The sequence below is a fragment of the Anomaloglossus baeobatrachus genome, chromosome 7 (genome assembly GCF_048569485.1).
Source record: "Anomaloglossus baeobatrachus isolate aAnoBae1 chromosome 7, aAnoBae1.hap1, whole genome shotgun sequence".
NCBI lineage: Eukaryota > Metazoa > Chordata > Amphibia > Anura > Aromobatidae > Anomaloglossus > Anomaloglossus baeobatrachus.
Window position 1 is genome coordinate 290,764,095 of NC_134359.1, and position 22,168 is coordinate 290,786,262.

At 47.9% G+C, this 22,168-nt stretch overlaps 1 protein-coding gene across 1 annotated transcript in view; it reads right to left on the reverse strand.

Annotated features, from left to right (window-relative positions):
* Positions 1–257: 257 nt before the first annotated feature.
* The window catches only part of PGAP6 (post-GPI attachment to proteins 6), a 28,511-nt gene continuing 6,600 nt past the window's right edge, over positions 258–22,168 (reverse strand). Inside the window, exons 2-13 of the mRNA XM_075318411.1 lie at positions 16,417–16,594; positions 16,122–16,329; positions 14,439–14,572; positions 13,939–14,201; positions 12,472–12,788; positions 11,418–11,511; positions 8,443–8,566; positions 6,259–6,395; positions 4,551–4,729; positions 2,958–3,104; positions 2,734–2,850; positions 258–1,272 (exon numbers count right to left, since the gene is read on the reverse strand). Coding sequence (XP_075174526.1) covers positions 976–1,272; positions 2,734–2,850; positions 2,958–3,104; positions 4,551–4,729; positions 6,259–6,395; positions 8,443–8,566; positions 11,418–11,511; positions 12,472–12,788; positions 13,939–14,201; positions 14,439–14,572; positions 16,122–16,329; positions 16,417–16,594 — 2,195 coding nt within the window. The 3' untranslated portion in view covers positions 258–975. The remainder of the gene's footprint in view (positions 1,273–2,733; positions 2,851–2,957; positions 3,105–4,550; positions 4,730–6,258; positions 6,396–8,442; positions 8,567–11,417; positions 11,512–12,471; positions 12,789–13,938; positions 14,202–14,438; positions 14,573–16,121; positions 16,330–16,416; positions 16,595–22,168) is intronic.

Consider the following 22,168-nt stretch of genomic DNA (forward strand, 5'->3'; position numbering starts at 1 on the left):
CGCTCGCTCATAGTCGCTCCTAGGATTTACACATTGCGATGTCGCTACCGGCGCCGGATGTGCGTCACAACAACCGTGACCCCGAAGATATTTCGGTAGCGATGTCGCAACGTGTAAAGTACCCCTAAGGGTAGGCCATCAATGTCAAAGTAGTGGACAACCCCTTTAATGAGCCTTAAATAACAAACGCTGTGTCCCCCACCCACTTGTTCATGGACCCCCCCCTCCCCCGGCACTGCCCAATATTGTACCCAACAAAATATTCAAATTCACTTTATTATAGGGGAAAGGCAAAAAAAAAAAAAAAAGTCACTGGCGTCCCATCCGGAGTAATACAGAAACGATCAGATACGGCAGCGCTACCCCTCCCCCAACCTAATTAACTATCCCCTAATTTAGAAATTATTGCTTCCCACCTCCAAAAGGAAGGCAGATTCCCGGTCACACAACATGCGATTCAATAGTGATTGTTCACACATTCGTAAAGTCATTGCAGGTAATATATATATATCTATATATTTAAGGCATGAAGTCATGCGACCCAAAAAAAAAAAAAATAAAAAAGAATATTTTTGGAATATTTTTGGTTTTTAAAAATTGCATTTTGCTGTTGTGCAATTGAAGTCATGAAAGATGCAATGCAAAAAAAATAATAATAAAAAAAAAAAAAATAATGGCACCCAGGATCGGTCATGGTCGTGTGACCCGAGCACCAATCTCAGTGGAATTGTTTTATCGATCTGGAAAAATCAGAACTTGTGCAGAGTCCAATCCCTCATGGAGGTAAAGAATAAGAGGAAAAGAAAAGGCTGATTTTCAGTTCGTGGCAGCGAGATATCGTCTATATTAAATAAAAAAAATAATAATTAAAAAATTCCCTGTTCTACAGCACGATGAGCGTGAGCACAGTGCACAGGCACCAGTATAAAGTGACGGGCTCCAGGTCTCCCTCCCCTGGATGAGGACAGGTCTGCATCATGTGACCACGTACAATTCCTCGCGGTCTTCCTTGCAGATCTTATAGTCGCAGTCCAGCAGCTGAGACCACTGCCAGGCCTTCTTGTTCCTTTCGCGAGGTGGCAGAAGAAACGCTACGCTGGCGGCCACCATGATGTGCCATAGGCTGTGCGTGTAGTAGTAATTTGCATTGGTTTCCGCAAAGACGTAAACTGAAATGGCGGTCAAGGCCAAGGCTATGCCGGGAATAAGAAAAAACACCCAGCGCTGCCAACTTGGAGGGTAACAGTGGCGACGTTTCACTCCTCGAGTTGTCTAAAATACAAAATTGGCATATTATAAAAATCAAAAATGTAAAAAAAATAAAAAAAAACAAAAATAAATATAATCATAACATGGTCATAGACATACATCCTCCAACAATATCAGAAATATGAAATCCCCAAAATTGACAGTTATTTTTTTTTAAAAAAATTCAAAAATATCAAAAACTTAAAAATATATACCGTATATACTCGATTATAAGCCAACCTGAGCATACGCTGAGGCACCTAATTTTACCACAAAAAAACTGGAAAGACTTATTGATTTGATTATAAGCCTAGGATGGGAAATGCAGCAGATACTGGTAGTAATGTGCCCATATAGTCCCCTGTGGTTATGTGGCCATCCTTTAGTAATGTGCCCCACAGTAATGTGCCTATATTGACATCCATAGTAATGTGCCCTATCCTTGTGACCCACAGTAATGTGCCCTGTAGTAATGTGCCCATACTGACGTCTGTAGTAATGTGCCCCATCCTTGTCACCCATAGTAATGTGCCCCATGTTTTAACAATGTCCTCATTCTGGTCCCCTTATTGTCCCCTATTATGCCATTGTACACACCTCACCTCACCCATCATCCATTCCTGTGCAGTCCGCAGGCACATAGACCCCTCTGTGATCTCGTCCAGTGACCGGAGCTGCCGCTGCAGCCATGGCTTTTCTGCAGTTGAATGCTTTGCGGCGCCATAAAGCATTCAACTGAAGTAAAACCATGACAGCAGCGGCGGCGGCCCTATGCACCAGACACGATCATTGAGGGGTTCTTCTTGCAGTCCGCAGGCACATAGACCCCTTGGTGATCTCATCAGGTGCACAGGGCCGCCGCCGTCATGGCTTTACTACAGTTGACTGCTTTACGGCGCCGCAAAGAATTCAAATGCAGTAAAGCCATGACAGCAGCCTGCAGAGGCGGCTCCGGATGAGATCACCGAGGGGTCAATGTGCTTGTGGACCGCAAGAAGCAGGTAAGGAACAGCACAGGAATGGAGGACTGGCGAGAATCGAAGGGCGGGAGGGGGGGGGGGGGGTAGGTTTCGGCATAAAAAAAAAAATGGTCTGAAAAACTCGGCTTATACGGTGTATAATTAGATATATATCTCTCTATCTAAATTAATTAAATATTATATATATATATATATATATATATATATATATATATATATATATATATATATATATATATATATATATATATAATATATATATATATATATATATATATATATATATATATATATATATATATATATAATTTTTTTTTTATTTTTTTTTGTTTCCGCCTCCCGCCTGGCACCTTGGGAGCCTCATTGCAGGGAGTACTTTGGTTTTTGCACTTATTTTCGTCGGTTCACAACCTTGCAATTTCCTTCTGCTGGAAAAAACATCAAGAAAAAAAAACCAAAAAAAAAAAAACCAAAAACCATGTATTGATGCACTGCGGATATTTACCCAGGCAATCACCAGGACAATTAAAGCAAAAAGGCAGGGGCCCAGCATGTTCCAGATCCCTCTGCGGTCAAGTTGCATAGACATTGCGATAACTAATGCGCCGAGCATGAAGAGGACCTGGAGGTGAAAGAAGAAAAAAAAAAAAAAACCTTATTATTTTATTTTTTTTTTTATAATAAATAGTTTTGACAAATTATTGCCACTTCGTCCCTGCACATACTTACGTATTTAAAGATTTTCTTCAGCCGGGCCATACACAGTATGGTCACCCAGATGGCGACGACCGAGCCGAAGAAGTCGCAGAACTGCAGGGTGTCGTAGTCCATGATGCACATGACGGTCACCCCGGGCTGGTCACAGGCGTGATAGAACTGGAAGAGCAAAATATAGGGGGTCATCCACTCATCAAAAACACCAAAAGGGAAGGCGGCAGGGCAAAGATTCCGGGGAAAAACGGGTGGCTGCATATTTTACAGTAAAATGGTGGCATGGGAAGATTAGGAGCAGGGACTATGGTGTGCTGGGTTAGAAGACCGCTGGGTATTGAGATCTACCACCCAGAGAAAACCCAAAAATAACCCAGAAGCTCAGTCACCACCATAAGAAAAATAACCCAGGAGCTCAGTCACCACCATAAGAAAAATAACCCAGGAGCTCAGTCACCACCATAAGAAATATAACCCAGGAGCTCAGTCACCAGAGGGAGAAAAATAACCCAGGAGCTCAGTCACCAGCATAAGAAAAATAACCCAGGAGCTCAGTCACCACCAGGAGAAAAATAACCCAGGAGCTCAGTCACCAGCAGGAGAAAAATAACCCAGGAGCTCAGTCACCATCAGGAGAAAAATAACCCAGGAGCTCAGTCACCACCATAAGAAAAATAACCCAGGAGCTCAGTCACCACCATAAGAAAAATAACCCAGGAGCTCAGTCACCACCATAAGAAAAATAACCCAGGAGCTCAGTCACCACCATAAGAAAAATAACCCAGGAGCTCAGACACCATCAGGAGAAAAATAACCCAGGAGCTCAGTCACCACCATAAGAAAAATAACCCAGGAGCTCAGTCACCACCATAAGAAAAATAACCCAGGAGCTCAGTCACCACCATAAGAAAAATAACCCAGGAGCTCAGTCACCAGAGGGAGAAATATAACCCAGGAGCTCAGTCACCAGAGGGAGAAAAATAACCCAGGAGCTCAGTCACCAGAGGGAGAAAAATAACCCAGGAGCTCAGTCACCACCAGGAGAAAAGTAACCAAGGAGCTCAGTCACCAGCAGGAGAAATATAACCCAGGAGCTCAGTCACCACCAGGAGAAAAGTAACCAAGGAGCTCAGTCACCACCAGGAGAAATATAACCCAGGAGCTCAGTCACCAGTAAAAGAAAAATAACCCAGGAGCTCAGTCACCAGCAGGAGATAAGTAACCAAGGAGCTCAGTCACTACCAGGAGAAAAGTAACCCAGGAGCTCAGTCACCACCAGGAGAAAAATAACTCAGGAGCTCAGTCACCACCATAAGAAAAGTAACCCAGGAGCTCAGTCACCACCAGGAGAAAAGTAACCCAGGAGCTCAGTCACCACCAGGAGAAAAATAACCCAGGAGCTCAGTCACCAGCAGGAGAAAAATAACCCAGGAGCTCAGTCACCAGTAAAAGAAAAGTAACCCAGGAGCTCAGTCACCAGTAAAAGAAAAGTAACCCAGGAGCTCAGTCACCAGAGGGAGAAAAATAACCCAAGAGCTCAGTCACCACCATAAGAAAAGTAACCCAGGAGCTCAGTCACCAGCAGGAGAAAAATAACACCTCTATACCTACCGTTGAGAAAAACATGGTGTAGGCATAGACCGCCGCCTCCACAAAATACAGGTGATAAATGGCAACCACAATAGTTGGCACAAACATCAAGTTGCTGAGAGTCAGTAATAACGTGGCAATCAACTGCTGCGCCACCGACAGGGCGTTCTGGTCATCGGTGCAGCTCCAACCGGCCCAACCTGACAGCGAGACAAAATGCAGACAATCAGATTCTGACACCACCGACCGGGGCTATCAGAGGCGCAAACGGCAAATTTAAAGTGTCTTTGTCCTGTAGGTAAAAAGGGTCAGAAGATTTTGTGAAAGGCAGATGTCGGGGCATTTGGACACTTTTTTGGCTTTTTAGAGGAGGGGAGTATTTTTGAGGCACATATTGAGATTTTTGGAGCCGGTTTAATATGTATGACTCAAAAGGAAATGTTAAGTATTTTGCCTAATGACCTTTTTTGACATTTAAAGTTTTTCTTTACGAATGAACTAGTGCGACATGACGCAATCATTTGTATTGCAGCCCAGCATTGTACCAATGAGTGCGCATATCTCAGGAGGGTGTCGTGGCTGCAGGACAGGGAGCGTGCGTGTGCGCAGGGACACAAATATGTCCAGAAATCGAAAAGAACCAGAGGCGAACAGGAGGAATGTGGGAGAGGACACCAAAGTCGTGTGGCCGGCTATGCGCACCTGCGGGGTATTTTTTGCCCAATTTTTTAACAACCATTTACATTATGCAAAAAGGTTCTGCAACTAAACATATACACCTAGTTTACTTTTTGGATAAGATCCATAGCATGACGTTGCCTGTGAATTGCAGAATGACGTGACCGTACCCCTATTTTATATTTTATTATTTATTTATTATTTTATATTTTATATTTTATGATAGGGGAGTTCTTGGTGATGACTGCACAATTCTGCCATACTTTCTACCCAATAAAAAGGGCCAATTATCGTATTTTTCGGATTATAAGATCCACTTTTGCTCCCAAAAAATTGGGAGGAAAATGAGGGGTGCGTCTTATAAGCTGAATGTAGCTTACAAGGGGGTGGTGGAGAATGTTCATAGGAGGCAAGGGCAATGCTGGGGTCATAATGAAAATGACAGTGGTGCAGGCCTCAAATAATGGCACCCAGAGACGGCGCATGCGTAGATGGAGCTCTCGGCTATAGATCTGAGCACGCGCCGCCTCTGGCCCATTGATCTCCCAACAGCAGACTTAAGGAAAATAGTACTTAAGTTGGAGGTGGCGCGTGCGCAGATGAGATATCGGTTTGTCATTGAGCCAATGGCGCACACGCAGACTGCACTATCGGCTCAAAGAGGAGTAAAGATCTCATCTGTGCATGCGCCACCTCCAAGTGCCATTTTCTTAAAGTCTGCTGCTAGGAGATCAATCAGCCGGAGGCAGCGCATGCGCTGATGAAATCTTAAGCTGGGCACTCAATCTGCGCATGCGCCGACTCTGGGCACCATTATTTGAAGCGCGTACCGCACATTTTCAGGATGACCCGTGCCAACCGGCCGCAGCATTGCCCCTGCCTCCACCATCCCCTGGGTAAGCTACTTTCGGATTTTAAAACACACCGCTCCTTTTCCTCCCAAATTTTTGGGAGAAAGAGTAAGTCTTAAAATCCGAAAAATACGGCAAATAATCCTGCAAATTTACAGACTCATGGGCACGGATCCCCCGCCAAGGTTACCAGCTCTCACCTGCTTTGCAGCTGCAGGCGGCGTACAGATATCCGTTCCTCCGGAGCAGCCTGCACTCCCCGTACTTTCCGCAGTCATTCAGGCAGGGGCTGAGGTAGGCCGACACTATCACCCTGGAGATCTGCTGCTGGCACGTACTGAAAAAAGGGAAAAAATAAAATCAATGTGCGATGGAGGTCACAATATCGATAGCTGCTGTAATCAATGCACAGCCGAGAAGGGAGAAGATTGTGTATTGAGCACAGCTTCACACCCCGGAGGGGAAATCCTACTGATGTCCTATCACCAGAGCAATGCAATAACCAACATCTGACCCCCATAGCTCAATTAGGGGTAACAAAGAAATCAAAAGGTAAAGTAACATTAGAAGAAACATGAGATAAAGACTCCTCAGTAATAAACCTGCAGCACCAAGAAGGTAAAGTGGTGGAAATCACAGGATGGAGACGTTACTGATCTGCAAATAGAGGAAAAATGGGAACAAAATGTTCACGCTTTATTCAGTATGGAGGAAGGTTCTGCAGAAGTGTCCAGGTACTGTTTGTACACAACAACGTCACGCCATAGGATACTAGTGCAACAGTGATCAGCTCGCTGGGCCTAAACCTGCGTCCACAGCTGCAGCATCTCCAGACTTGTCTCCCATTAAGCACATCGGATACTTCATTGGTCGGAGATTACACAGGAGCTGCCGGCAGAGGATCTTGATGATTTCTGTACCCAAGTGGATTCATCGCAGCAGAACCTTCCTCAGACAACCAATATCATCATCAATGATAGCAGCCGAGGCTGTAAATGCGGGGAATTCATACTACAAAAAAATCCAGATGTTTTGAAAAATTTGTTTCCAGCTTTTCATCACTTGCAGAACAGTAACATCTCCACCCTGTGATTTCCATCATCCCAGAGATTATCCTCCTTGGTGACGCAAGTTCAATGTTGAAGAGTGTGTACAGCTCCTATGTACAAGAATATAACTACTATAATACTGCTCCTATGTACAAGAATATAACTGCTATAATACTGCCCCTATGTACAAGAATATAACTACTATAATACTGCCCCTATGTACAAGAATATAACTACTATAATACTGCCCCTATGTACAAGAATATAACTACTATAATACTGCTCCTATGTACAAGAATATAACTACTATAATACTGCCCCCTATGTACAAGAATATAACTACTATAATACTGCCCCTATGTACAAGAATATAACTACTATAATACTGCTCCTATGTACAAGAATATAACTACTATAATACTGCCCCCTATGTACAATAATATAACTACTATAATACTGCCCCCTATGTACAAGAATATAACTACTATAATACTGCTCCTATGTACAAGAATATAACTACTATAATACTGCCCCCTATGTACAAGAATATAACTACTATAATACTGCCCCCTATGTACAATAATATAACTACTATAATACTGCCCCCTATGTACAAGAATATAACTACTATAATACTGCTCCTATGTACAAGAATATAACTACTATAATACTGCCCCCTATGTACAAGAATATAACTACTATAATACTGCTCCTATGTACAAGAATATAACTACTATAATACTGCCCCTATGTACAAGAATATAACTACTATAATACTGCCCCCTATGTACAAGAATATAACTACTATAATACTGCTCCTATGTACAAGAATATAACTACTATAATACTGCCCCCTATGTACAAGAATATAACTACTATAATACTGCTCCTATGTACAAGAATATAACTACTATAATACTGCCCCTATGTACAAGAATATAACTACTATAATACTGCCCCCTATGTACAAGAATATAACTACTATAATACTGCTCCTATGTACAAGAATATAACTACTATAATACTGCTCCTATGTACAAAAATATAACTACTATAATACTGCTCCTATGTACCAGAATATAACTACTATAATACTGCCCCCTATGTACAAGAATATAACTACTATAATACTGCCCCTATGTACAAGAATATAACTGCTATAATACTGCCCCTATGTACAAGAATATAAACTACTATAATACTGCCCCCTATGTACAAGAATATAACTACTATAATACTGCCCCTATGTACAAGAATATAACTGCTATAATACTGCTCCTATGTACAAGAATAGAACTGCTATAATACTGGTGTGTGCATACGGACAGTACTTACCTGTCGTCTCCAGGGCACAGGATTTGCATAGAGATATACCACCTATCCGTTACAGGGTAGGGGATGTTGTGAGTGCCACTAGTTGCTCCGTCAGATAAATTGAAGGTAAAGCCCTGGGAAAAAGCTGCAAAAGAAAGGAAAAAAGAAAAATGTATATTATACAGATACACATACATACATATTATATATACATACATATATATATATATATATACACATACATACACACACACACACACACGATATACACATATATATATGTGTATATCATATCTGTGTGTGTGTATGTGTATATCATATATATATATATATATATATATACACACACACACACACACAATAAATAAGGTTGCGGCAGGTGTATGGATGTCTTTACTAAGTAGCAATGGAGCTCAGATGATGTCTGTCCAAGTAGTATTAGGCTATGTGCACACGGTGCGTTTTTCTCGGCGTTTTTGCGCGTTTTTCGGGTGCGTTTTTGGCCTCAAAACTGCATGACTTTGCTTCCCCAGCAAAGTCTATGAGTTTTCATTTTTGCTGTCCCCACACAGCGTTTTTTTTCAGCTGCGTTTTTGTGGTGACCACAAAAACGCAGCATGTCAATTATTCCCGCGTTTTTCACTGCGCTTTTCATCCATTGAGTTCAATGGGATGTTGAAAGACGCAATGAGAAACGCAAATAGCTGCGTTTTGGTGCGTTTCTAAGACCAAAAACGCAGCTATAAACGCAGGAGGTGGGTAGTAAAGTGACGTGTACAGGAAGAGGATTCCTTCTGTCAGTATATACAGAAGCATGAATCCTCCCGGTACCGTCACCGCCGCTTCCACCTCCCGTCCTGTGCATGTATGCTGCCGTGCGGCGCCATGTCTGGGCGGGAGGTGGAAGCGGCTGCGAAAACAAAAGTTAACAGTAGAAAAAAAAAAAAAAAAAAGTTATACTCACCTGTCTGCAGCCTCGCGGTGCCATGCCCGCTCCCAGATCCTCTCACGGTATCGCCACCCCCGCTCCGGCTGTGTGCAGACGGCCGGGAAAGCTGCGATGGATGCAGGACCTGGCGATGGATCACATGATGCAGTCACCTGACGCATCAGCTGATCGTAAGTATCGCGGTGACGCGGGCGCCCGGCCGGTATCAGCGGATGCGTCAGGTGACTTCATCCCTGATTACCGGCAGCTGCTGCAGCGATCGGACAGGATCAGACTCCCGCCCCATCGCTGCAGGAGCTGCCGGTAATCAGCACATAAGTGAGTATTATTTTTTTTTTTTTTTTTCTACTGATGCATCAGCTGATTGTATAATCGGCTTTTATACAATCAGCTGATGTGTGATGGGATTCACATCCTGGAACCTGACACATCATCTGATCGCTTTGCCTTCCAGCAAACCGATCAGATGATATTGGATCCGGATTGGACGGCGCGGGACCCTAACCCAGGATTACTGCGGAGGGGGGTTTATTTCAATAAAGATGGAGTCACTAATTGTGTTGAGTTTTATTTCTAATAAAAATATTTTTCTGTGTTGTGTTTTTTTTTTATCTTTACTAGAAATTCATGGTGGCCATGTCTAATATTGGCGTGACACCATGAATTTCGGGCTTAGGGCCAGCTGATAATATACAGCTAGCCCTAACCCTATTATTACCCGGCGAGCCACCCGTCACCAGGGCAGCCGGAAGAGTTGGATACAGCGCCAGAAGATGGCGCTTCTATGAAAGCGCCATTTTCTGGGGTGGCTGCGGGACTGCAATTCACAGCGGGGGTGCCCAGAAAGCATGGGCACCCTGCACTGTGGATTCCAATCCCCAGCTGCCTAGTTGTACCCGGCTGGACTCAAAAATTGGGCGAAGCCCACGTCATTTTTTTTTTTAAATTATTTCATGAAATTCATGAAATAATTTAAAAAAAAAGGGCTTCCCTATATTTTTGGTTCCCAGCCGGGTACAAATAGGCAGCTGGGGGTTGGGGGCAGCCCGTACCTGCCTGCTGTACCCGGCTAGCATACAAAAATATGGCGAAGCCCACGTCATTTTTTTTTTTTTTTGGGGGGGCAAAGAAATCCTGCATACAGTCCTGGAAGGAGGATGCTGAGCCTTGTAGTTCGACAGCTGCTGTCTGCTCTCCTGCATACACTATTGGATGGAGGATGCTGAGCCTTGTAGTTCGACAGCTGCTGTCTGCTCTCCTGCATACACTATTGGATCGAGGATGCTGAGCCTTGTAGTTCTGCAGCTGTCTGCTCTTCTGCATACACTAGTGGAGAATGAAGAACACATTGAAGAAGGAAATTACATCAGACCTTTTTTTTTTTGTTCACTGATAAAAAACGCATAAGGACGCAGTGAGCAAAAACGCACCAAATCGCGGCAAAACGCGTGCGTTTTTTGCCGCGTTTTTTCGACGCAGGTGCGTTTTTGTGCGTTTTTAGCGGCCAAAAACGCACAAAAACGCAGCGTCAAAAAAACGCAGCGTGTGCACATAGCCTTATACATTCCTCGCTGTGATCACAGCTGTGGCTGCAGGTCATATCCCGCATGTTTTATATCTGCGCAATCACAATAGAGGAATGTCAGTGATCCGGCTCTACCTGTCCGGTCAGTGCCGATACCGCTGCCCGCAGCCACTGACTAATCAAATTAAAAAGGGCCAGTCCGGTTTTGTGTATATGAAGCAGACTCGCTGTAAAAAGCTCTGTAACTTTATATACTTTGTTTCAAGGACCTCAGCTTGCTTTCAGGGAATGAAGACATATTGTTCCCATTACTGTGAAGGAATATATTTTTTGCAATATCAGATTTGTTGGAAGAAAAAAAAGGGAAAGAAAAAAAAGGGAAAGCATAAAAAAGGGAAAGCATAAAAAAGGGAAAGCATAAAAAAGGGAAAGAAGAGAAAAAAAAAAAAGGGAAAGAAAAAAAAAAAGGGAAAGAAAAAAAAAAAAAAGGGAAAGAAATATTGGATTATTGGGTCACATTACCTGTAGTGCACTTCTGCGTGACGTTCAGATTAAGGACGGGGGCGGCTGGGCTGAGGCACGCCACCACCGTGCTGTTCATGCTGCTCACACCTGTCTAATGGGAAAAACACAATGATGGGGGTTGTACTCCAAGCATGCCATTTCTAGGACTGTAACCCAGCGGATACCTGTGTAAGCTCATCATTGTGATGCTGTGGGGGTCATTTATAGAGCCTAAGTAGAGACAAAAAAATTGGGGGCCCCTGAGTGTATAGTATCCCTGCACACACTAAGTACTGGTACCCTAATTTTAAAATGTACCCAATAAGAAGTCTCCGAAAATTGCCCAGTTATTTTCATCTCAACCATTTTCCAAGCACGATTGTTAACCAATTTTCAGAAATCCCATATAAAAGTCAATGGAGAAATCCGCGCATGCGCAGCAAACCTCTTCACTGCTATTTTGAGCAAATTACTCAAAAGATCTGTGATATAGCCCCATACTCGAGAGATGCAGGTCCCACAGGTAGGGGCCACCTCTATCTTGAGAGCCAGGAGCTGTTGTTAACCCGGAGTTGGCTGCGCATGCGTGGCTCTCTCTATTGACTTGTATGAGAATTGCAGAATAATTTTGGCCCTATTGTACAAATGTTCCTTTTAAAGGGTCCCAGTGGTAGGCTGTAAGTGTCTAGACTAGTCTTGTGACTTACCCATATGACGTTCCCTGAATGTGTCTTCCGTGCCAGTGATGAAAGCTTTCAGCGCATGCACCGGCACAGGCGACAGAATCTCATGTATCTGCACACACGCTGAACGATTTTTGAACCAGTGCAAATTAGGGTTCAACTAAGGAAGCATTGATATGGGTAAACCATGTGACCGCTGCCACTTTCAGAGATATGGACACAGCATTTACTGCGTTCACACCGGACCCATGGGCAGAGGGGTCAAAAACCGAGGAAATGGCGTAAAAAAATAAAGGGAGTTAATATTTTCTGAAAATAGATGGGATTTTAGAGACTCTCAGAATGTGGACAATCCCCTTAAGATGGCATTGAATTGTAAAAATATTTACCTTATTCAACTGCAAGTTCACCACCAGCATCCCGCCGTTGTCCGTTTCAGAGTTGAGATCGAGCAGGACCACGCTGGGCAGCTGGGACACCACCGGCACCGAGGGAGAAGTCACAGGGTGGAACCTGACGGACACCACGTCCAGGTCCTCCCGGATAACAGGGTACTTGCGCAGACAGGAGGTGGGGCCCTCGTTCAGCAGGACGGTGGTGCTGGGGGTCGTTTGCTGGCCGTCTGTTACCAAGGCGGAGTTGTTCGGGGAGAACAGGTTCAGGAATGACAGGAACGTCCTGGATGCGACACTTCCTGGTTTACAGACTGCATGAAAAAAAGAAAAAAAAAGGTGTTAAAAGTTGATGGGAAAGCTGATTAATAATGATGGGCAGAGAACTGACCGACCCCAGGAGTCACCTGTCATGGCCGCCCCACTTCGATGGTACCTGAAAGGTTTGATGGAATAGCCACCTCTAAATGGTACCCGACAGGTTTCCCAATGGTACGTGAGAGGTTCGCTGATATGTCCGATCGCCCTCCTCCTCCGATGATACCTGACAGGTATGCTGATATGCTGCCCCCATTCCTCTCGATGGTACCTGAAAGGTTCAATGATATGTCCGATCCCACCCTCCTCCGATGATACCTAAAGGGTTGTCAATATGCTGCCCCTCTCCCCCCGGATGGTACGTGAAAGATTTGTTGATATGTCTCATCTCCCCCTTATAGTTTCCTGATATGCCTATCTCAGCCCTCGATAGTACCGGACCGGTTTCCCCAATATGGTTGCTCTCCCAACGATACCTGAAAAGGTTAAATTGATCACCGATATGTCTGATCCCCACTCCTCTGATGATACCCGACAGTTTCCCCGATATGCCCATCTCTGCCCCCGATAGTACCCGACAGGTTTCGCAATCTGGCTGCTCTCCTGATGGTACCGGAAAAGGTTCAACCATATGTCCGATCCCCCCCTTTGATGATACCAGACAGGTATGCAAATATGCTGCCCCCTCTCCCCTTCCTCCAGTGGTACATGAAAGGGTCGATAATATGTTCCAGCCCCCTTATCTGATGATACCTGACAGTTTCCCGATATGCCCATCTCAGCCCCCGATAGTACCGGACAGGTTTCTTCAATATGGCCGCCCTCTCGACGATAACTACAAAGGTTCACCAATATGTCTGGTCCCCCTCTTCCAATGATACCTTAGAGTTTCCCCGATATGCCCATCTCTATCCTCAATAGTACCAGACAGGTTTCTCGATATGGCTGCCCTCCCGACAGTACCTGAAAAGGTTCACAGATATGTCCGATCCCCCATCCTCTGATGATACCTGACAGGTTTGCCGATATGCTGTCCCCTCTATCCCTGGATGGTACCTGAGAGGTTCATTCATATGTCCCATCCTCCCCACCCTCCGAGGATACCTGACAGTTTCCCGATATGCCCATCTCAGTTCTCGAAGGTACCTGACAGGTTGTATGCCAACTGGAAGGACACGCTGCTGTTCAGCGACTGCGGCTTCTCCACAATGACGGTCAGCCACTTCTCCCAGGGCGGAGACTGCAGGACGATGCCACAGTCCGAACCATCACTGCAGTTCACCTCGTGGGAAGGGGAGTCCGGCTGTGTGAAGGACCCCACTGTGACCTTCAGGGGGCATCCAGTGCCATTTGAAGTGCATCTAAGCAGCTGTAGCCGCAGCTCCTGGGTGTATTCTGGGACAAAAAGCCTGAGGAGCAAACACACACAATGGATTAGATACACAGCTAAGCAGACAGTATCACACAGGACAGACTTAGATACAGGGGCTCATTATATATAATCAGCCACATTCTAATCCTGGATATCTATCATCTATGATGGCGGCAGAGTCTCGCCCGTTTCTCCCTTGTGACCTGAGTAAGCAGTTGTCCTCACAGTCCAGCCATTGCCCTCATCCATCACACCCCATCTTGGAGGTAATTACTTGTAGCGGGCTGGATTCTTTATTGAGTCCAGAACTTGCAGCGTGGGCGCATCCTCCTGCAGAATCGGCACGTTCACCTCTCGGAGAACAAACAGTTCTGGCTGGAAGATGTATGTACAGGACTTGGTGAGACCCTGCAACGACAGCGAGGAACATGAGAGCACGAGAAGCATCTAGACCAAATAAAAAATTGTACAGGTCTCAATATGGCTACATAAACTAAATTATTATTTTTTTAAATGCATTTACACACACAATTATTAGTAAACGGCTTTAGGCTCGATCTCGAGCCATTGTGACTTGATGGATGAACGCTCTGTAGGAAGATCAATCTTGTGCAGCTAGATGGCTCTCCGCCAGGGTCTCCGCCACCCAGATGGCTCTCCGCCAGGGTCTCCGCCACCCAGATGGCTCTCCACCAGGGTCTCCGCCACCCAGATGGCTCTCCACCAGGGTCTCCGCCACCCAGATGGCTCTCCACCAGGGTCTCCGCCACCCAGATGGCTCTCCACCAGGGTCTCCGCCACCCAGATGGCTCTCCACCAGGGTCTCCGCCACCCAGATGGCTCTCCACCAGGGTCTCCGCCACCCAGATGGCTCTCCACCAGGGTCTCCGCCACCCAGATGGCTCTCCACCAGGGTCTCCGCCACCCAGATGGCTCTCCACCAGGGTCTCCGCCACCCAGATGGCTCTCCACCAGGGTCTCCGCCACCCAGATGGCTCTCCACCAGGGTCTCCGCCACCCAGATGGCTCTCCACCAGGGTCTTCGCCACCCAGATGGCTCTCCACCAGGGTCTTCGCCACCCAGATGGCTCTCCACCAGGGTCTTCGCCACCCAGATGGCTCTCCACCAGGGTCTTCGCCACCCAGATGGCTCTCCACCAGGGTCTTCGCCACCCAGATGGCTCTCCACCAGGGTCTTCGCCACCCAGATGGCTCTCCACCAGGGTCTTCGCCACCCAGATGGCTCTCCACCAGGGTCTTCGCCGCCCAGATGGCTCTCCACCAGGGTCTTCGCCGCCCAGATGGCTCTCCACCAGGGTCTTCGCTGCCATTATTTTCAGTAGTAGTAAGAAGGATTTGCGGGGCACTACTTTCACTGAGGACTGTCCACATTAAACAATCAGCAGCTAGTTGTGAAAAGCACACACGGTGCTATTGATCTCTGCTGCGACCAGAGGAGACTTCCAGGTCGGACTATACTGAATACAGCTGCGGGGTGCTTGTTCCAAAAGCCATTATTTTGATTGTACAAAACCATCGGCTTGCTGGTCCTCCTCTTCGCCTTGTTCCTTGTAAAATTGTGACCCTGATATCCTTTTCCAGCGATTCCTTTCTTCGCATGATGTGTTCACAGTAGGCAAGTCGTAGCTTGGTGATCCTTGCTTTGAGTGACAGGTCTCGCTTGATTTGTTCCAAAATAGATTCGCTTGTTCTTTTTGCCATCCATAGTATAGATAACATCCCTGTCCAGCACGACATTTCAAAGACATGGATCCTTTTTCTATCTTATTTCTTTATTGTCCAGATTTCGCATTCATATGTGATTACAGAAAAGACCAAACTATGTAGGAGCTGTGTCCCCATCACCAGTAAAATGTTCCTCAATTTGAGGACCTTGCCTAGTGACTTCCTGTTGACAAAGTGGAATGGATGGCGTCTAAAGAACTCAGTAACTCACCTGAATCTCAATTTTTTCGGTATCTTTGGGCAGGTGCGCAGCTACAAACCAGTCCCCAGGCGTGGGGTTGCTGATATTTAAGTATAAATTACTCTGCATAGAGTTTCGAAATTTCATGGTCTGATTGAACGAGAATGGGACACTTGTATTTGGTGCAAAGCTGTAGCCCAAGGGGTTAATCACCGGTGGCGCTCCATAACGGAAGTGTCTGAAAAAAACAACACAAGAATCCGGGTTAGAGGGGTCCTACCAAACAGACATGGTGGCAAGATCCTGCCGGACGAGATGGACCTACACTGTGATCTCCACGTCTTCACAGCCATTTCCTTTCCCTCTCGAGGCCTGAAGAAGCCAACGTAGCAGCACGGCATCGGCGGGCACCTGGAACTGGAAGATCCGCACGTTCCCGTACCAGCTGTAGAAGGACAATCGCTGAGGTGTTTGGGAAAACATCTCCGACACATAGGAGAGATCTGTATAAACAAGAAGAACATAATGATTCTGAGACGGCGCCACCTAGTGTTTAAACTACCATGAACTTTACCACAAGCTCTTTCAAATAACGGTTTTGATAAGAAGATACCCACAGTATAAGTTCAGATGGGATAAAGAGGTTCTGTGCCTTGTACTGGGACGTATCTATAGGGGACGCAGACGTTTAAGTCATATTTGGGCCCTGAAGCCTAAGGAGGCCCAAAAGGTGCTGACATTTTCGCGCGTGAAAATACTCCCAACAAGAAACCTTTTATAGTACCCTATTCCTAGGCCGAAATCTAGCCACTTAAACTGTACAGGCCCAAAGCCTAAGACTGCACTACTACGAAGGTGCTCGAATGACAACATATCAGGCGTTGCTATGGAGACCATGTTTGGATCTGTACCGCCCCGGGGCTCGGAGGCTGCCAAGCCGCTCGGATCCGTGCTCGTCGGTGGGTGGCTCGAGCTCCTCACGGACCCGGGGGTCACGTCGCTCTGAAAGGGGGTTGGCGCTACATGTAGGGACTTCGGTGGGGAGGTCCACGGACGGAGCCGCGGTGGTTTGCAGGGGATTTAAGTTCGTGACGCCACCCACGGGTTGTGGTGAATGGATGGACACCACCGCTGCCGTTGACTAGGCTCCCGGGGACGGTGTTGTGCAGCTTGGTGTTGACCCCCTCCGTGGGTAGGGGGATGATGGTCCCGGGGGCCCGAGGGAGGTGCTGAGGCGTGGGGATAGATGCGTGCTGGGGTGCCGGTGCGTGGCCCGAAGGCACTGGTGTACTCACTATGATAAACACGCTGGAGTCTCTGGTAAACCAAACGAGATGGTGGACGGTGCCCGTAGCCGGCTGCAGTTTCCTCTTAACAGGTTGGTGGTTTCCGACATTCTCCTGCACCTCTCTTGTGTAAAAGTTACGACTCTTATGCCTGAGCAACGGTAGTCCGCTCCCCGGCTTGCTATATGTCGGGAGAGCTCTCTTTGCCCGCAGACGCTGGCCCCTCGGGTCTCAATGCCTGGGCGGTGGCTTTACCCGTATGGTTGGGCTGTTGTCTTCAGTCGGGTCTTATGTGGGAAAGGTCCTAAAGTCCAGTCCTCAATCAGTTGATTTGACTCAGCCCAGTTGTTTCTGGGCTTCGTACTGGGTCTGAGTACCCCTCCTGGTGCTACGGTTTCCAATCGGTTCCCCGGTTCGGTACCGGCGGGCCACTGTTCCACCGGCTGCAATCCCAGCTCCTGCAGGCGGCCACCACCGTCTGCCTCCTTGCCAGAGGTGACTGGTCTCCAACCCAGACACCTGGTGTAGTCTTTGGTCACGCCTGAGCACAGGTCTGCCCTTGAACTTGACTTCACTTCACTCCACTGTCAAGACCAGACTACAACTACTGTTTTTCCCGCCTCTGGGCCTGCGCACTCCTCGGTGGGCGGGGCCAACCGCCTGGCTCTACCCCCCTGGTGTGAACATCAAACCCGGAGGGAGGTGACAAAGGTTTTTAGTTTGGCTGCTGTCACCTTACTAAGGGGGGAGGGGGTGTGTGTGCATGGGACTACCTGGGACGACCTGGCTAGTCCAGGCCGTCACAGATCCATATTTACAAAAGGCCTGAAACGCAAATGTAATACACAGATATAATGACTGGTGGATATTATAATAGCAGTTTACATCTACGGAAGTTGTAATGACGGACATTTTTTTTTTAAAGAGGAAATGCTCTGTAATTACAGAATAGGCTAATTAATCATTTACAAGAAACATAAGTCATTACAGTGGCGGAGTCGGGAAAGGCGAAGCTGAAGGGCAGGATCATCCGGACACAGATAAAACGGCAATGGCCTCATGTGAACCAGATGAGAAGTGATCAGACCTTCCCCTGGTCACTATGTCCACATAATAAGACTGAACAAAACATGGCGGCCAGTGCACTAGGCCAGAAGCCTGAGGCTGCACTACTGCGAGGTTCTGAGGGCAACACGTCTCCTCTCGTCAGGTGCCGTGTTGTCATGAAAAGCTTGTACGATTTCAGTCACCATCTACATCAATGTATTCAACCTATATACACAGCCATTAGATCCAGATCATGGGTATATTGTTATGAATGCGGATATTCAAGGTCTCCATGATGTCAACGAGGAGAAATTATTATCATTAGCAGAATATGTCAGTGGTGCAGCCTCACACCTCAGGACCTTGTGCGTGAGGTGTCTATGGGGTAGCGGCGGGCTGCCATGACAGTCAGGGGACGTCACCGCCATGTTTGTACTTTTATGAAGACCAGCTTATGGCTGTGCTTCAGAGGAGATCGTCCGTTTCACTGTATAATGCAATTTTGGAGAATTACACTATATTATACACGTAATGAAACTATTACAGACTCAAGTCTCCTAGGAAGACTGGAATGAAAAAAAACAAACTAAAAATGCTTAAAAAAAAAATAAAAAATATAAAAATAATGATTAAAAACTTGGTCATTCTATGTTCCACAAAATGTTACCAATAAAAACTACAAAAAACGATCATAATAAAGTCCTCAAATGGATCCATCAATGGGTCTCAGAAAATTGTGTTACCCCTCCAAAAAAAATAATCCCCTTAAGGAGACATCTTGATAGCCTAACGCTTGGGATCTGCAGCTTCTCCCCCCTTGCCATGTATATTATAATAATACAAAAGGGTCACTCTTCTTTTTTCTTGATCTGATATCACTTATTGTATTTTTCGGATTATAAGACGCACTTTTCCACCCAAAAATTTGGGAGGAAAGTGAGGGGTGCATCTTACAATCTAAAAAGTAGCTTACCGGAGGTGGTGGAGAGGGGTCGTAGGAGGTCAGAGGAATGCTATGTGGGGTCTGCGGAGGCTGTGCGGGGTTTGCGGCGGCTGGGGCGGCTGTGCGGGGTCTGCGGCGGCTGGGGAGGCTGAGCGGGGTCTGCGGCGGCTGCTGGGGAGGCTGAGCGGGGTCTGCGGCGGCGGCTGGGGAGGCTGAGCGGGGTCTGCGGCGGCGGCTGGGGAGGCTGAGCGGGGTCTGCGGCGGCGGCTGGGGAGGCTGAGCGGCGTCTGCGGCGGCGGCTGGGGAGGCTGAGCGGCGTCTGCGGCGGCTGGGGAGGCTGAGCGGCGTCTGCGGCGGCGGCTGGGGAGGCTGAGCGGCGTCTGCGGCGGCGGCTGGGGAGGCTGAGCGGCGTCTGCGGCGGCGGCTGGGGAGGCTGAGCGGCGTCGGCTGGGGAGGCTGAGCGGCGTCTGCGGCGGCGGCTGGGGAGGCTGAGCGGCGGCGGCTGGGGAGGCTGAGCGGCGTCTGCGGCGGCGGCTGGGGAGGCTGAGCGGCGTCTGCGGCGGCGGCTGGGGAGGCTGAGCGGCGTCTGCGGCGGCTGGGGAAGCTGAGCGGCGTCTGCGGCGGCTGGGGAAGCTGAGCGGCGTCTGCGGCGGCTGGGGAAGCTGAGCGGCGTCTGCGGCGGCTGGGGAAGCTGAGCGGCGTCTGCGGCGGCTGGGGAAGCTGAGCGGCGTCTGCGGCGGCTGGGGAAGCTGAGCGGGGTCTGCGGCGGCTGGGGAAGCTGAGCGGGGTCTGCGGCGGCTGGGGAAGCTGAGCGGGGTCTGCGGCGGCTGGGGAAGCTGAGCGGGGTCTGCGGCGGCTGGGGAAGCTGAGCGGGGTCTGCGGCGGCTGGGGAAGCTGAGCGGGGTCTGCGGCGGCTGGGGAAGCTGAGCGGGGTCTGCGGCGGCTGGGGAAGCTGAGCGGGGTCTGCGGCGGCTGGGGAAGCTGAGCGGGGTCTGCGGCGGCTGGGGAAGCTGAGCGGGGTCTGCGGCGGCTGGGGAAGCTGAGCGGGGTCTGCGGCGGCTGGGGAAGCTGAGCGGGGTCTGCGGCGGCTGGGGAAGCTGAGCGGGGTCTGCGGCGGCTGGGGAAGCTGAGCGGGGTCTGCGGCGGCTGGGGAAGCTGAGCGGGGTCTGCGGCGGCTGGGGAAGCTGAGCGGGGTCTGCGGCGGCTGGGGAAGCTGAGCGGGGTCTGCGGCGGCTGGGGAAGCTGAGCGGGGTCTGCGGCGGCTGGGGAAGCTGAGCGGGGTTTGCGGCGGCTGGGGAAGCTGAGCGGGGTCTGCGGCGGCTGGGGAAGCTGAGCAGGGTCTGCGGCGGCTGGGGAAGCTGAGCGGGGTCTGCGGCGGCTGGGGAAGCTGAGCGGGCAGTGAGGACTTCAAATAATCGCGCCCGGAGTTGGCGCGTGCGCAGAAGGAGCTCTTGGCTCAAGATTTCATCTGCGCACTCACCGCCTCCGGCCCATTAATCTCCCAGAAGCAGCCTTAAGGAAAATGGTGTCTGGAGGTGGCACTTACGCAGATAAGATCTTGGCTTGCCATTGAGCCGAGAGCTCAATCTGCGCTCGCGCTGACTGTGGGCGCCATTTCTTTGAAGCTGTCACCGCCTGCCGCCACCCGAGCCCCAGCACAGCTGCCACAGCCCCAGCACAGCCACTAGTTTCTGGGACACCCACCGCTCCACCACTGCTGCCCCACCCTCCAGTGAGACACCACCGGATTGTAAAACGAACACCATATTTTTTCACCCTTTTTTGCTCTGAATTTGGGGTGCGTCTTATAATCTGAAAAATCTGGTATTTTATTTTATTAGCGTTTGTCTTTGTGTACCTTTATTCTTTAAACGGTCATTTATATAAATTGCCATATTTTTGGGATCTATTTCCCATGGGAATATTCACATATTTTGGAAGGGGGCAGCTTATATTTCTCCAGCTATATTTTATTGTAGGGATTGAGGATTTTTTGTATTGTTTGTGTGTTTTTTGTTCACTTGTTACTTGATGCTTGTCATTTTTTAGTATGCAGATTGCTTGATGAATACTGATGCTTTGTCACACCAAGAAATCCCCTCTTCTATGTATTGTTACTCCTTGTCTCAGTGTTATTTAGCTTGGGTGGTGCTTGTGTATCTGAGCTTGGTATCGCTGTAATCGCACTGACCTTGAGAGTCATGCAAGTCAGGACAATGGCTCAGTGGTTAGCACTGCGGCCTTGTGGTGGCTCAGTGGTTAGCACTGCAACCTTGCAGCTCTGGGGTCCTGTGTTCTAGTCCCACCAAGGACACCATCTGCAAGGAGTTTGTATGTTCTCCCCGTGTTTGCGTGGGTTTCCTCCGGGGTCTCCGGTTTCCTCCCACACTCCAAAAACATACTCATAAGGAATTTAGATTGTGAGCCCCAATGGGGACAGTGTTGCCAATGTATGTAAAGCGCTGTGGAATTAACAGCGCTATATAAATGAATAAATATAATTATATTATTATATAACCTGGTAATTTTTACTGCACAATCAATACTATTAAAGGGGTTGCCCACTACTTAGATGACCCCTTCTCCATCCCCATGTTTCCTCCCTGTAAAGTAATAACACTTATACTCACCTCTAGTGCTGTTGCTATTCCAGCGGCGATGGCACTAGCCCTCCTGGGGATTGCATAACATAATACCATGTGATCCCTGCAGCCAATCAGTGTAGGCTTCACCACCCCCTGCTTTGGTCAAAAAAAAAAGAACAAAAAAAAACAAAAACGCTGTTCTCACTTCCTACAGAA